The 13,818-nt window shown below is 52.3% G+C and overlaps 1 protein-coding gene across 2 annotated transcripts; it reads right to left on the bottom strand.

Annotated features, from left to right (window-relative positions):
• Nucleotides 1–6,002: 6,002 nt before the first annotated feature.
• Tagln2 (transgelin 2) lies at nt 6,003–13,348 on the bottom strand. 2 transcript variants are annotated; one of them, XM_021159137.2, is made up of 5 exons: nt 12,971–13,348; nt 8,055–8,262; nt 7,443–7,617; nt 7,067–7,169; nt 6,003–6,776 (listed from the first exon to the last, which is right to left on the bottom strand). In XM_021159137.2, the coding sequence occupies exons 2-5, from the start codon at nt 8,232–8,234 to the stop codon at nt 6,635–6,637; spliced, it is 600 nt and encodes a 199-aa protein (XP_021014796.1). In that variant the 5' UTR covers nt 8,235–8,262; nt 12,971–13,348; the 3' UTR covers nt 6,003–6,634. The 2 variants fall into 2 exon arrangements, with proteins under 2 accessions (XP_021014796.1, XP_021014792.1); XM_021159133.2 differs by having other exon boundaries at nt 13,002–13,340.
• Between the last annotated feature and the right edge of the window lie 470 nt (nt 13,349–13,818).

Below are 13,818 nucleotides of genomic sequence, written 5' to 3'. Positions count from 1 at the left end.
CAAGTGTCTTGAAAGCACACCTCTTGGGTATTGTCTTGGTGGTCGTAGTGGCTTCTGTTGCTGGAGGTAAAAAAAAAAAAAATGGGACTATCTGAGAGAGGTCTGAGAAGGTCAGGCTGCTTTGAGCACAGAAACCCACAGAAGCAGGATCCAGGAGCAATGCCTCCGGCTCTCTGTCAGCTCCCATGCAAAGCAGCCAGATCTCCATTGAGAGAGAGGTGGCTGCCGCGGAGATGAACTTCCGGTGCCCCTTGCGGAGCCCGACCTCTCCCTTCCTCCACTGTGGCCCTGGCCTCCACTCACAGGAAAACCACAACTCAAGTCAGCTGCAGGCTGAACCCCTTCTTCAGGGTCAGTCACTTCACAGGGAACCCCACAACTCGGACTCATGCCATCTAGAGTTTAGATTTCAGTCGTTCCGTTAGTTTGGCTGGGCTAGGTTCACTGGTATTCTATGACTTTCAGTCTCCTCTACAAAATGGGAAGAAGCATTTGTATTTTAGGTTAGTGCCCTCTCTTCGTGGGTTTCTCATCCCAGCAGTCACTAACCTGTGAGTTACTTAACAATGTCTTTCTTAATCCTTTCCTCTCTCCTTCATGTTCTACCCTCAACCCTGGTGACTGTCACTTCAGCCTGAGAAACTGCAACAATCCTGACCCAAATTTCAGACCATTTACCTGGTAGCCTCACAGAGCTTTCGCACAAAGCACAGCCTGTAACTCTGTTGTCTGGCTCAGAATTATTCAGTCATCAGATACGGTGGCAAACCCCTGTAATTCCAGCCATAGGCTGAGGCAGGAAGGCTGCCACAAGTTCAAGGCCAACCACATGAGACCCTGCGGGGGAGGGGGGGAGAACCCACTATTTCCCTTTGGGAACTGCCCACGGTACTTATTTCTCTTTGAACCTCCTTTGACGATCTGATCCTCCCCTCCTGAGCATCATCTGGAAAGTCAAAGATCTATAGTCCACTTCTGCATAGCCTCATCTCCCAAGGGCACGTAGCACCACCCCCGGCCTCCCTTTATATGCCTCCAGGTGTATGGAATAATCCAATTTTTAAAATCAGTTTTTCTAGTAGGGATATATGGCTCAGTATATGGTAGAGGCATGGAGATGACGACTGTGATGCTGATGGTGATGATGACGATGGTGATAATGGTGATAATGGTGATAATGGTGATGATGGTGATGATGGTGGGCCATGGCACTCATCCTGGAGATCACCCTAAGACCTAAGCCCTCTTATTATACCACAAGTCACGCTGTTTTATAATTGATTCCTCACTCTTCTTACAGGAAAAGTGGAAGAAAGCAGAGATCATTTGTCTTGTTAATTGCAGATATCACACCCGGACACCCCAAAAGACCCAGCAGGTTCCTCACCTGTTCAAGGGTTACATTTTGAAATAATGAAAGGACAAACCCAAAACACAAGAGCCCCAAGCATAGGGTGAAATAAAATATAATCGCAAATATCACCACCATCTTGCTTCTATCACACACTGAGCCGTACCATATTTCCCTACTAGAAAACCATCTAAAACGTCATATTCGACCAAAGGGGTAATAGAACAGAATGACGGCCCCAGTGTCTGAGGGAATGCCTCTATCATCTCTCCACACACACTTCAGAGTCTAGTCATGTGGCCTCTCCTAGTCATGTGACCTCTTCTAGTCATGTGACCTGTCTGCCTTTGCCTTCTCAACCTTACTCATTGAGCCTCTATGATCGTGTCCACCCTCCAAAAAAAAGACTACCCTCTCTCTACCCACAGACACTTGACCTCTGACCCCACAAAGCCAGTGACTGCTCGATATCCCAAAAGTCTCCCTTGCAGGTTCCCATATTTCCTTGGGCAGATGGGAGAGAGTATCATCCCTGATATAGGTCACCTCTGACCCCTGTGGTATTCCAGAATTCACCAGGCTGTTGAGGAGTTGACAAGTGAAGCCTTCCATAGAGCCCTGCATGTTTTCGTCAAAGGCATGTCTCAATGGCTTCAAGAATCATCATGGCTCGCGTCCGTGTTGTTTCCCTTCAGGGCCACCGAGTCTTTGAGCAAAGAGGTCATATATCAATAAATAAAGTCAACCTGTAGAGTCTGACATAGAACCCCGGGAAGGGCTGAAAAACACACATGGAAAGGGGTGTATCTGAGCATTTCCAGGCAGAACGGCAGACCTATCTTCCTCCATTAGGAAATGAGATTTGTCCTATTTATTGAAGCCATTCCTTCCGACCCTTGAGAGATTCCAGAGGCTAATAACCTTTCGGGGCAAGAGGATCATCTTTCCTTGTCTAACCGAAATTTCTCTAGATGCAACTTCAGGGCATTTTTCTGTATAATCCACCTCCCTGCCCACTGGGACTAAAATCTACTTCTTCGAAAAGAGACAGTTGGTTCCTAATTCATTCGTCCAGCCTTTTCTCCAACAAATTTTATCCCAGGCCGTTTATTGTCTCTCCGCTGGAGTCCTGTTACCCAGCCCTCTCCCGGTTCCACTGTGCCTCGGGCCCTTTGCCAGGTTCTCAAACAGCAATAGGAGAGGAATGACGTCTATTGTTCTCAGTGGACAAACACACGGAGGCCCACGCACACAGAACCTACACCTCTACCCTCCCATTATCCTCCACCCTGGACAGACAGACACTCACGGGCAGTCTCTTCACAGACTCATCTCTCCCACCAGGGGTCCCTGAGCCTAGGTCTGGTCAGTCCTCAAACACCTGGGTAAACACACACACAGGGACCGCACAGAGCGCAGCTTTTTCTCACAGGTAAGCTAAACTGGGCGGAGCTTCTGAGCCCCTCCCCCTCCTCTCTGCTCCTGCCCTTCTCTAATTCTCCCTTCTATTGGCCACCTTAGGCCACGCCTACTTCCTCAACCCCTCCACATCCATCCATCATCACCCCCCCACCCCNCCCCCCNNCCCCCGCGCCCCCACCCCCACCCCGCGCTTCACAGCGGAGGGCAAAGTAAGTGAACCAAAGTCGACTCTGCCCTCTTCCTCCCGTGCTCCTCCCCCTCCGCCTCCTCCATCTCAAATCACAATTCAGCTTTCCCTTCTCCCAGGGCACACGTTGTACACTACCCTCTGTCTACTTTACGGCTTGGGGTTTTGTTTTGCGAAAATTAACACGAGGAAAGAGCGGGAGACTTGGTCGGGTCCCATCTCAGACCCGATGACAGGCTACGTTGCTGTGGCCCTAGTCTGGCTGGACCCTATCTTACTAGGCCAGGGGATTTGAGAGCAAGTTGGTGGTTCCACAATCATTCGTTCATCCATTCAACAAATATTTATCCAGCACCTGTAGCACCACTCTCCAGGAACAAAACCAATAAAACCCTGTAGATTCTATGGGTGGAGATTGAACATGAATAAGTAAAACATTGCCCCTGGGACAGTCATAAATGGCACCGGGGAAGGAGATGCAGGCTGGGGTGGTGTGTGGTTTGAAGTAGGGTGGTCAGGAAAGGTGATATTTGGACAAAGCTTTGAGGAGATAAAAGAGCGAACGAACCATGGCGAGGTCTCGAAGGAGATTGTTTTAGGTATCTGGAATGCTCCAGTATCAGTTACAAAATACATACAGAGAATGGGACCTGGTCGATGACAAGCAAGGGGGACATTGTACAATGGAGCTGTTTCTCTTGGCATCGGGACCCAACTGAGTTCCAGGGGTTGAAAAGTTAGAAGAGTCAGATCAGGAGTGAAACTGACTTCCGCAGGGGCAAAGAGCTAAAAAGCAAGAGACAGGAAATAACGATGTAAGACCTTAAGATGCCAGGCCCCCAAATGGTTTTGTCTTAGTTTTCTCTATTGCTTCAATGAAGACATCAGGACCAAAAGCAGCTTGGTGAGAAAAGGATTTCTTTGCTTTACACATCCTAAGTCCCAGTCCACGGAGGTGAGTCAAGGTGGGCACTCAGGGTGGGGACCTGGAGGCAGCATCTGAAGCAAAAGCTTCGAGGGGTCTTCTCGGCTTGCTCAGCCTGCTTCCTTACATCACCCAGGACCGTTTGCCTAGGGGTGCCACCGCCCACTGTGGGCTGGGCCCTCCCACATCAATTACCAATCAAGAAAATGCCCTATAGACAGACTTGCCTCCAGGCCAATCTGAGGGAGGTGTTTTCTCAATAGAAATTCTTCTTTCCAGATAACTTCAGTTTGTGTCAAGTTGACAAAAACTAACTAACTATCTAACTAACTAATTAACCAGGACAGAGTTGAACACCTACTGAAATCGATTAAGAAACTTTTCGATCCCTCTCTAAGCTGGGCAGCTGGAGATCACAGCTGGAAGGAAAATGAGCATCTCTTGGACCCCACTGATTGTCTGCCTTTGAAATGTTGCTCTAGAGAGAGGGATCGGGCCAGCGGGAACTTCTTTGATCATTTTCAGCTGTGCAGTGGTGGAGGTCTGTAGCCCCAGTGGACAGCAGCAGTCTCCCAGGTGCACACAAAGCCTATCTTTCTATCCCCTCACTTGCGCTTCCTGGGCCTTTATGAGCATTCACTATGGCAGCCCTTTCCACTCTGGGCTTACACGATCATCCAAGGAGACTTAGGAGAAACCATTCTCTATAATGTTACAGAACGAGGAACATCTCCCATTACATCTCTCCAGTCTCTCCACATCCCGACTTGTGGCTGTAACAGCAAAGGCAGGACTAGAACTTTATCCAGGCCGAGTTGGGGCTCCTTCCTGTGATTCCTAGGTGGCCTTGGCTATGTTTCTTGCCCTTTGTGAGAGCCATTGAATAGAATGTGGGCAATGACAAGGTGTATTGGCCTCCTCGACTTCTCTTAAGAATCTCAGGCAGTCCTGAGGCACATCACACACATCTCAGAAGATGGCAGTGTGTTGACAACAGTTGTAACTGGAAATAGTTAAATCAGGAAAGGATGTTTAAAAAAAAAAATTTCCGTGGATTCAGTGTTTTGTCTGCAATGACATCACTCTCTCACACTGGCAGTCCACAAAGCCTTCCTGAAGGAGAGATAAAGGACTGACAGCTAACCCCCTGGAGATTTATACAGAGGCTGCAGCCTATCTTATCTGTGCCACAGCCCCTGGGAGTGCAGCAAGCAAGAAAATGCTATCTCCTCCATAGCATGGTGCCAGGATTAGACTGAAAGCCATGGGGCAGATGGCTATAAATGACAGCATGGCGCCTGGCACACAGTAGGTGTTTCCAGGAAGAGACTGCCACAGTGAGGCATGGAAGGAGGGGAGACTAGAGGCCTTTGGTTACAAACTGCTGTTATCATCAATCTCAAGCACAGTATTGTCAGAGATAGGGACAATGGAAATCATGGTCCTGAGACTGGCTGGTTGGACTGGGCAGGGGTGGGGCACTAGGTGACCTAGAGTCCCTCAAGTCCTCCATGGGAAGACACAGAGACAGCACAGGAAGTCTTGAGATGACAAAAGACCTACAAGCTGCAAGCATTCATTCATGAGTTGGGCTGAGGACAGTGTCCCCAAGTGGATTATCTTGTCCCAGGCCAAAGTCTGTTCTGCAAGGCTCTCCCTGGAATGCAGCCCACAGGTGCATAGGACCAAGGGGCAAAGCGTCCATCTCCACAGCCACCAACTCATTTTTGCTCATTTTCCAGCTCTTGGTTCCAGCCAGCCACTATGACCCCCCACCCCCACACACACACCTTCAGCAACCCAAGTTGGAACTGCCTGCTTCAACATGGGGGCCATCTTGCCCCATCTCCCTGAAAGATCTCCTGTTAGATGAGACCTGTACTTGTCAGGCCAGGAACAGCAGGCCACCTGCCCAAGTCACTGAGGAGTAAAGTTCTCCTATCTTGCAGACACAGGCCACCCAACCTGTCCTCCCCTAAACCAGATGACAGAGAGAGGATTGTGGGGAAAATAAAGACAGGGCTTAGCCTGGCAACCTCTCATCTGTACCCTCCCTCCCTGCCTGGTATGACTCCCTTACCCCGAAATGGGCGCAGTGGCCCTAGAAACAGCCAGAATCCATGCAAAACAAAATGGGATCTTTTTATTTAAAATCAGCAAACTCGTGTTCGTCAAGCCCCAGAGCATGGTAGGCAGCCGTCCTACCTCTGCTCCACCCCTTAGCCACAGTGAGAGGAATGGAAAGTAAGAAGCCAAAGGGCCTCTGCTAGGGAAAGCTGCCCAGACGTGTGGTAAGTACAGCCCAGCTGTGGCTGGAGTGACAGCCACAGGCCCCTCCCTATAAATTAAGTCCCTGCAGCCACAGCTGTAGGAGAGGCCTCCTTATATAAGGAAGGGTCGGTGCAGCATCAGGCCATGGGGCAGAATCTCTGACTCCTAGCCAAGGGATGGACTGAAAGAAGAGGTCAGGAAAGCAGAAAAGATGCTGTGGGGAGGCGGCTTTGGTCCCAGGGTTTTTGTTGGTCCAGTTTTGATGGTTGTGGGGGAAGGAATGCATTAGTAAGCCCAGAGAGAGAGAGAGAGAGAGAGAGGCAATTATCAGGCCCTGCCAGCGGTGACAAGATAGGTTAGCCCCAACCCTGGCAGAGGGGAGCTTAGCAATCCAGGGGCTCTCAGGGAATGTCTGCTAAAACATATATATACATATATATTAACCATTCGTGGAGGGCAGGGGAAGGAGAGGGTATGATCAGAGGATCTGCCGTGGCATCCCATAGCCGGTCATGCCGGCCTGAGATGCTCCACGGTTGGTGCCCATCTGCAACCCAATCACATTCTTGCCCTCTTGCAACTGGTTGTCCGAGAAGTTCCGAGGGTTCTCCTTGGATTTCCTGGGTAGAAAGGGAGTACTAGTTAGGGGGTGGTCAGGGGCTAGCTATCCAGTTAAATTCTTCCCTGAGGTGTGTAAGCTGACACCCACTCTGCTTCTGAGACTCCTGAGCTGCCTAAAAGCACCTCTTTGTTTCTCCAAAAGGACAGTCATTGCCACCACCACCACCTGGTACCACCACCTTCTGGAATTCTAAAGATGCTTTGCAATGACTGGTTCTATTATCTACATTCAGGAATAGGCAAGAATACTGTACCAGCAAGGCCCTATGGCTTTCCCACAGATACTTACTTAGGAAACCAGTTGGGATCCCCAGAGAAGAGCCCATCGTCCCTGGCTACTGCCAGCCCACCCAGATTCATTAGTGTCCGCTGCACACAAGCCATATTCTTTCCTGGAAGAAAACGGTGATATCATCTCAGCAGAAGTAGGTTACTAGATGCTAGTATTCTATCTGTCGCAACATCTGCAAGCCTGGCATCCAAACTATAATTCATTGTTTCAACCTCAACCTGCAATATGCCCCATCCTTGATCACACACACACACACACACACACACACACGTCCTCAGGAAAACCACCAGCTATCCTTTTTCTTTGGTAAAGATGGCCCAGCCCAACTCCTGCTCTGCCGGGTAACAGCCCTGGCCCCTGGCCCCTGGCCCACCTTCCCAGAGATCCACAGTCTGGAAGATGTCCGTGGTGTTAATGCCATAGCGCTCGGCTGCCTGCAGGAACTGAGAGATCTGCTCCATCTGCTTGAAGGCCATCATAGAGGACTGGATCTTCTTTACTGGGGCCTGCCCCTCAGGATACAGTGAATTAATAAGCTTGCACAGCACCTGGAAGAGGCAGCAGGCAGGCAGAAGTGAGGATGGGACTACTGAAGGTCAGAGAACCAAAGACAGTGAGCCAGAGAGGTGCCTTTCCTGTGGTGAGCGAGCCTCAAGGTGCCTCCTGCCTCTGAACCCAGATAAAGGGCCAGAGTTTAGTCTTTCCTCACTACTTCAGAACCACGGCCTGGCGCTTACCTTCTTACCCTCTTTGCAAACATCACCAGCACCTATCAGCTCCTGCTGCAATAGGCACATCCGCCTTGACCTTTCCTCCATGGAGACAGAAAAGCACGGAAGCTCTATGGGCCCCCAGGAAGACGCTCAGGCTGGCAAGCTTGGGTTTGCATGCTCGCTTTCTCCTCTTCTCTGTGTAAAACGGCCCCTGGTCCCCCAGCATCAGCCCTGCTCACCCTGCTTGCCCTGCTCACCCATCCAGTACTCACCGTGCCGTCCTTGAGCCAGTTCTGGAAGTTCTCGCGCCCAGGCTGGGGCTGGCCCACGTCCTCGCGGCACTGAGTGATGATCCACTGGATGAGGATCTGCTCCAGATCAGCGTCGTACTGCTTCTCAATCTTCTGCTGCACCTCTCGGCTCAGGCCGTATGAAGGTCCCCTGTTGGCCATTCTGAGCAGCTGTGGTGATGGCGAAGAGCTGTGGAAAGGACAGAACTAGGCCCACGGTCAACATTCTACAATCCAGTGCATATGTCCCCTATGAGGACAGGGGGGGAACTCCTGGCCAGGAGCTAGCACAGCAGGGCTCTGAACTCTGGCCAGTAGGAAGCCACACAGATACGACATTTCGGCTGAATGAATGGCCCTGTGTCTAGAATGACGCCTGGGACCCACTGGAATGCAGGATGAGGTAAAGGATTTTAGTTCGGCTCCTCATTTGGAGTGATGAAGCTTGACAGAGGCGAAGTCTAGCCTCCAACCCTCCTCTTTGAAGCCTTAAAAATGATTCAGGAAATGAGAGCACAGAGCACATGGGAAACCTATGCCAAGAGCGGGAGCGAGAAAACTACCCTCCGTCAACCCTTAGGTTGTCAGGGAGCATCTGTGAGCTGTACTAGGGGCTGTAGAAGAGAGTGAAGACTCTGGCTCTACACTATATCTATAGTGTTATCAAGAGGATTCAGGGAGGAGCGCTGGCAGTGGAAACTGTACACAACGAATATTAAGCTGCACAGTTCAGATCATCTTACAGGAATTAATAGAAGCAGAGGGACAAAGGCAGTCTGGGTGGGCTTGCTGGGAAAGGTAGGCAGGGGGAACTTCCTGAGAAAAACCTAGCAGACAAAATGGATTCCTTCCTTTCCCTTCTAGGAATCGTGATCAGCAGACTAACCCCCCACCCTTGCCTACTCTCCCACCGAAGGTAGCCATATAGTGACTCCCAAACCCTGGAGATACATCATCTTACACAGTTGAAAAAGCAGGGTGTGCATGCATTTGCAGATGGCATGATTAGCTGTCTCAGCCAGGTGGGCCCAGTACCGTCACGAGAGTTCTCATTCTCACTCACTAAGTGAAAGGGGAAGGCAGCATGGGAGAAGTGAAGACAGGGTGGGTGTCAAGCAGGGTCACAAAACAAGCAATGGCGAAGAAGCCAGAAAAGAAAAAGAAATGGACCCTCCCCTAGCTCCTCAGTCCCAGTGAGTACGCGCCACTCCCCCACCCTCCACCCCACCCCACCCCACCCCCAGCATCTCCCACTGAGTTTCTAAACTATCAGAGCATCCAGTGTGTGGCTAAGTTCATAGTTTGTTACAGCAGAAAGGGGAAATTAACCCAGAGACTTGGGTGTGATATTCAAGGAAACCTGGGAAGAGAAAGAAGTGTGGCAAAGTGCATAGCTAGGTTCCTTAAGGACCCTGGTTAGGAAGGGCTGCTGGCTTCTGACCACAGGCCTGAGTTTGCAGGCATTTCACTGTGAGCAGCCTGCCCCACCCACTGTTTTACTGACAGGTGCCACACCCAGGAACCCGGAGACCGAGTGCAGGAGTAGCTTCTGCTGCCCAGAGGAGCCAGGAACAGAGGAGGGACATTGTCCTTCATTAGCTAATCCCTGCTACTGTTTAGGGGTCCTGAAATAGAGCCAGCTGTCTCCGACTGCTCACAAAATGGTATCCACAGGACAAGCGCCTCCATTCAGAGAGAGGAAGGGAGCCCACATCTGGCATCAGGCCAGGTCAGTCTTAAGGGATGACGTCATTCTGGCTCCCTCTCTCATGCACCCCAGGTTAAACACTCCCACCACCCACTCAGTGGGTTCTGGTGCTCCGCCAAAGAAGCCAGGCTAATAAGTCCATTGCTAATAATGTCATACGAGTTTGTGCGATGGGTCACTCCCCTCCCCCACCCTCCAACATGGCTGATCCTTTCTACTCTGGGTTTATCCAGCTGCATATTTCCGGCAGGATCCTTCCCCATAAATCAGTTATTTTTAAACTTCATTAGGAGACGTCCCCCAGCCAGACCAGATAAATGTCAGGCTGGGTCCCGACCCACACCACACCGCAGGCCACACACACACTCAGCTTGATGAACGCAGGTAGTTGAGTGGAGTGGCTGAGACCTGGGCAGAAAGGGGAGCCAGCACCCTCACCCTCAATAGACCAGCCACAACTACTCAGCTCTCAGGCTGTGGGGGGCGTGTTGTAATCTCTGACTACAAAGGAATGGCCAGAAAACAGGAAAAGAAAAGGAGGGGGCTAGAGGCCACTATCACACGCAAACCTGCGCAATTTCTAGACCTCTCTTCTGGAAACAGCTTTCCTCTCGCTGCCTGGGGCTGTTTCCAAGGAGCTGGTGTGCCTGGAGCTCAGGCACAGGTAGAGAAAGGGCAAGAGAATGACTAACTAGAGACCAGGGTTGAGAGGAAGAAGAGAGTCCAGAGATGACCCTTTCAGTATCTCCCAGCTCTGGAGACTGGACACAGCTGGCAGGGCTGTTCATTTCCAGCTGCAGTGTCTCCATTCCACTCTGAGGCCATGACCCTAGAACCCCAAAGTGGCAGAGCCACGGGATGGGATTCTCAGACTAGGCTCTCCCAACCAGCCCTGCCTGGACAGCAGCTGTCTCTCTCCCTACCCCTCAGGCAGGCAGGCAGGCAGGCAAGCAGGCAGGCGACTGATGGCTTGTGGCTGCTGCAGCTGGAGAGACCCACCCTGGTTACACCCAGGAGACCCGCCCCAGCCCTCCCTCAGAGAAAGAGAAAATGGCAAGTCTCCTTCTGGGGTGGGCTAAAGAGATGTGTCCAGCTGGAACACAGGTGTGGGAGATGCTTAGAACTGGGTATCCCAAGTAAAGACAACTGGATAGCTTGCCTGGTGGGCTGCCAGTGACGAACTCTACTGCTGATTGTAGCCCTAGGAACCATCCTCAACCAGGCCCACAAGGTTACAACAATAACTGGGAAAGGAGGAGGAGTCATAAAAGGCTTTCCAACCCCGTGCTCCACCCAAACCATGGATGGCAGTTTACCTCACCCCATTCAACGTCAACGCTGAAGGCAGGCAAGGGAGACAAGCTGGAGGGTTGGACTCTAGGGCTCATGACTACGTGTTGGGAAGACAATGGGACTCTCCTCTCCCTGGGCATGTGGAATGTAGGGAACTTTCCAACTTCTGAAACAGAAACGCCACGTGGGTAGGCAAAAGGCCAGTGGGGGGCACTGTGGTTAAGGGGATGCCTTAGGGAAGACCCTCCCCCACCAGGGGCCAGTCCCCTAACCACCTAGAGTCCAGAGCAGAAGAGAAAGCTAAGCTCCACAAACAGGAAGCCACAAGGGCTGCTCAGGAGGAGAGGAGGAGGTGGAGGCCGTTGCCATGGCGTCTGTGTACCAAACATGGGAATGGAGGCAGGGTGGGGGCCCCCCCGGGCCCCCCCCCCGGGGCAGGAACACCCACTCCACACAGACTTGGGTGGAGGCTCTAGGCGAAGGGGCAAAAGCGATCCCAGCAGTTCTCAGGGTATAGCCAGACTGGGGAAGCGGGGAACGGGGAAGGGGCAGCTTTGGAGGACCTGGAGGGCGTATGCAGTTTGTGGGTAGAGAATCAAAGAAGACATACCCTGGGTAGGAAAGAATTTTTTTTTTCTTTTTGTGCTTAAAAAGCCCACACTTGGCAATCTCGAAGGACAAAGCCATGGGGTGAACACTGACTAGGGGCCAATCCCCTGGGGACCAGCATAGACACCAAGGTTATGCAAGGGGATCGCAAGGACAAAGATTATTTGCCGCTTTGGAACGTTAGCACCTTGCTCACCCCTCCCTACCTTGGCCCACAGCCTGAGGTGTACCCTAAGCTGCAGGGAAGAGAAAATGGGAGAAGCTTAGAGATGAGCTATCCCTGACTACTGCTCTAGGGAACAAGGAGACCCGTCCAGCCACTGGTCTCCTACACCGCACCTCCACTTGCCATCACCGCTGCTTCTGCTCCACAGATACCACGTATCCCAGAACGTATAGGAACACAGGTAGGCCTGCAGAGCCCAATAAGGAGGTAATCTACTTCCGGCCCAGCCCCTTCAGCCGTCCCCCCACCCCCACGGCCACACCCTGCCTGGGCCGTTACTGTGGATGAGTCACCCACCGCCCTCCCGCCACTGGGGTGACGCAGGTCTGGGCAGCCCGCCCGCCCGCCCGCGGCCACCACCGGCTTTCCCAGCAGCAGGGGGCACGGGAGGGGGCAGCGGGTCTCAGGCTAGGGTAAGAGAGTTTGGATAGCAGCCAACCCCTACAGACAGGGCACATCCGAGTGCAGTCAGGGCTGCAGCCCGGAGATGTCCGAGGTCAAAGGCACTCCAGAAGAAGGGGGTTTCACAGAAGACCAGGCTACTGTGCAAATAACTCCGGGAGACCAGTGACCCCAGCTGGTGACCCCGAGTACCCGGACAAACGAACTAGCAGGAGGGGGGGACAAAAGGGCGGTCTCGGGGTCACAGAAGGCAGGCAGTACCCACACGTGCTCCTGGACCAGGAAGTGAAAAGGTCGCGCGGTAAATTCATGGACCGGAGCGCGCGCCAGAACCTAGTTCTTGCGGCCACTCAGCAGCCTGCGGACGCCCTCCTTCCTTCTCCCCCCAAAGAGAACTCGACGCTGGAGCGAACGGCTGGGGCTTGGGACCAGACCTCTTGGGTCGGGACGGACGCCCCGTCTGTGCACCCGTAAAGCTTGCCTTGCTTAACTGCTGAACAATGTAGAGAAGGCTTGGGAACCGGACCTGACAGCACGGGGCGGGGCACCCAGTTGGGACCCCAGCGTCTGCCAGTCTTCAACCCCCACGCTCCCAGAAGCAAGTCTCAAGTGTTGGCTTCTTGCTTTCTACAGACCACACACATAATCCTCAACCCTCACCCCGCTGCCTTGGTCCCTCAGTCCTGCTCACCGTCCAAGAGGGCTGGATGAGAACGCACGCACGACAGGGGCTGCAGCGGCGAGTGGAGCTCAAGACCCGGCCGGGCTTGGAGTTTTCTGGGGGGTCCCGCCTCAGACGGGGCGGACCAGAGGCGGGGCAAGGGCCGAGAGGGTTTAAAGGCGCCGCCGCGTGGAATGCTGGAGCGCTTAAGATAGGTGGTCAGTAGGCAGGAATGAGCCGTAAAGGACCTGCTGAGTCCTTGGCGCCGCTGCAAATGGTCTCCGCCCAGGGGATCCTCAATCTCCACTCACCAGCCATAGATTTGTATCCTAGTAGGAAACTTTCTGCGTAGACTAGCTAGCTCAGGATCGCAGGCCTGTTTCTATGAGAAGCCTACTATTACAAAAAGGCCGGCCTTTTGTAAATGCAGGTCCAGGAAGCGTCTTCCTACAGGATAGAGTAAGGAGTAACAGGCTGGGACAGCACCCCCACGTGGTTCTGCTTGCCATTTAACTTCAAGCCCGGGCCAAAAAAAAAAAAAAAGAAAGAACAGTGAGGTCACTCCTTGCCCGGGGGCCTTAAGGGTGTGGTAGGGCTTGGGACCTGGGATTTAGACCCAGTTCTCTCTCTCCCTTCCATCTCCCATTTAATAAATTGACATTTCTTCTTAGATCTTGGAGGGTTGGAGGCCGGGGCTTAGTGGAGGAAGTTGGCAGGCACTTTTCCACCCCTTAGAGTGGAGAGCAATAGTTGAGGGGTGTCCAGAACACCTACTTTTTCAGGTTGCAGTTAGCAGAGTTCCCCACTTAAAACCCACCAGTGTTTTTCTTTCTTCACGTGATGGAGT

This window comes from Mus caroli, chromosome 1 (genome assembly GCF_900094665.2).
Source record: "Mus caroli chromosome 1, CAROLI_EIJ_v1.1, whole genome shotgun sequence".
NCBI classification, from domain to species: Eukaryota; Metazoa; Chordata; class Mammalia; order Rodentia; family Muridae; genus Mus; species Mus caroli.
The sequence above is the reverse complement of the archived record's forward strand: the minus strand, read 5'-3'. Positions and strand labels throughout refer to the sequence as shown.

What these genes read in the sequence shown, in the direction of transcription:
- Tagln2 (XM_021159137.2), bottom strand. Translation starts at nt 8,234, where the DNA reads ATGGCCAACAGGGGACCTTCATACGGCCTGAGCCGAGAGGTGCAGCAG. An exon ending in ACTGGCTCAAGGACGGCACG is followed by an intron (nt 7,618 to 8,054) that starts GTGAGTACTGGA and finishes TGCCTCTTCCAG; the next exon opens with GTGCTGTGCAAGCTTATTAA. An exon ending in GACTGTGGATCTCTGGGAAG is followed by an intron (nt 7,170 to 7,442) that starts GTGGGCCAGGGG and finishes GTTTTCTTCCAG; the next exon opens with GAAAGAATATGGCTTGTGTG.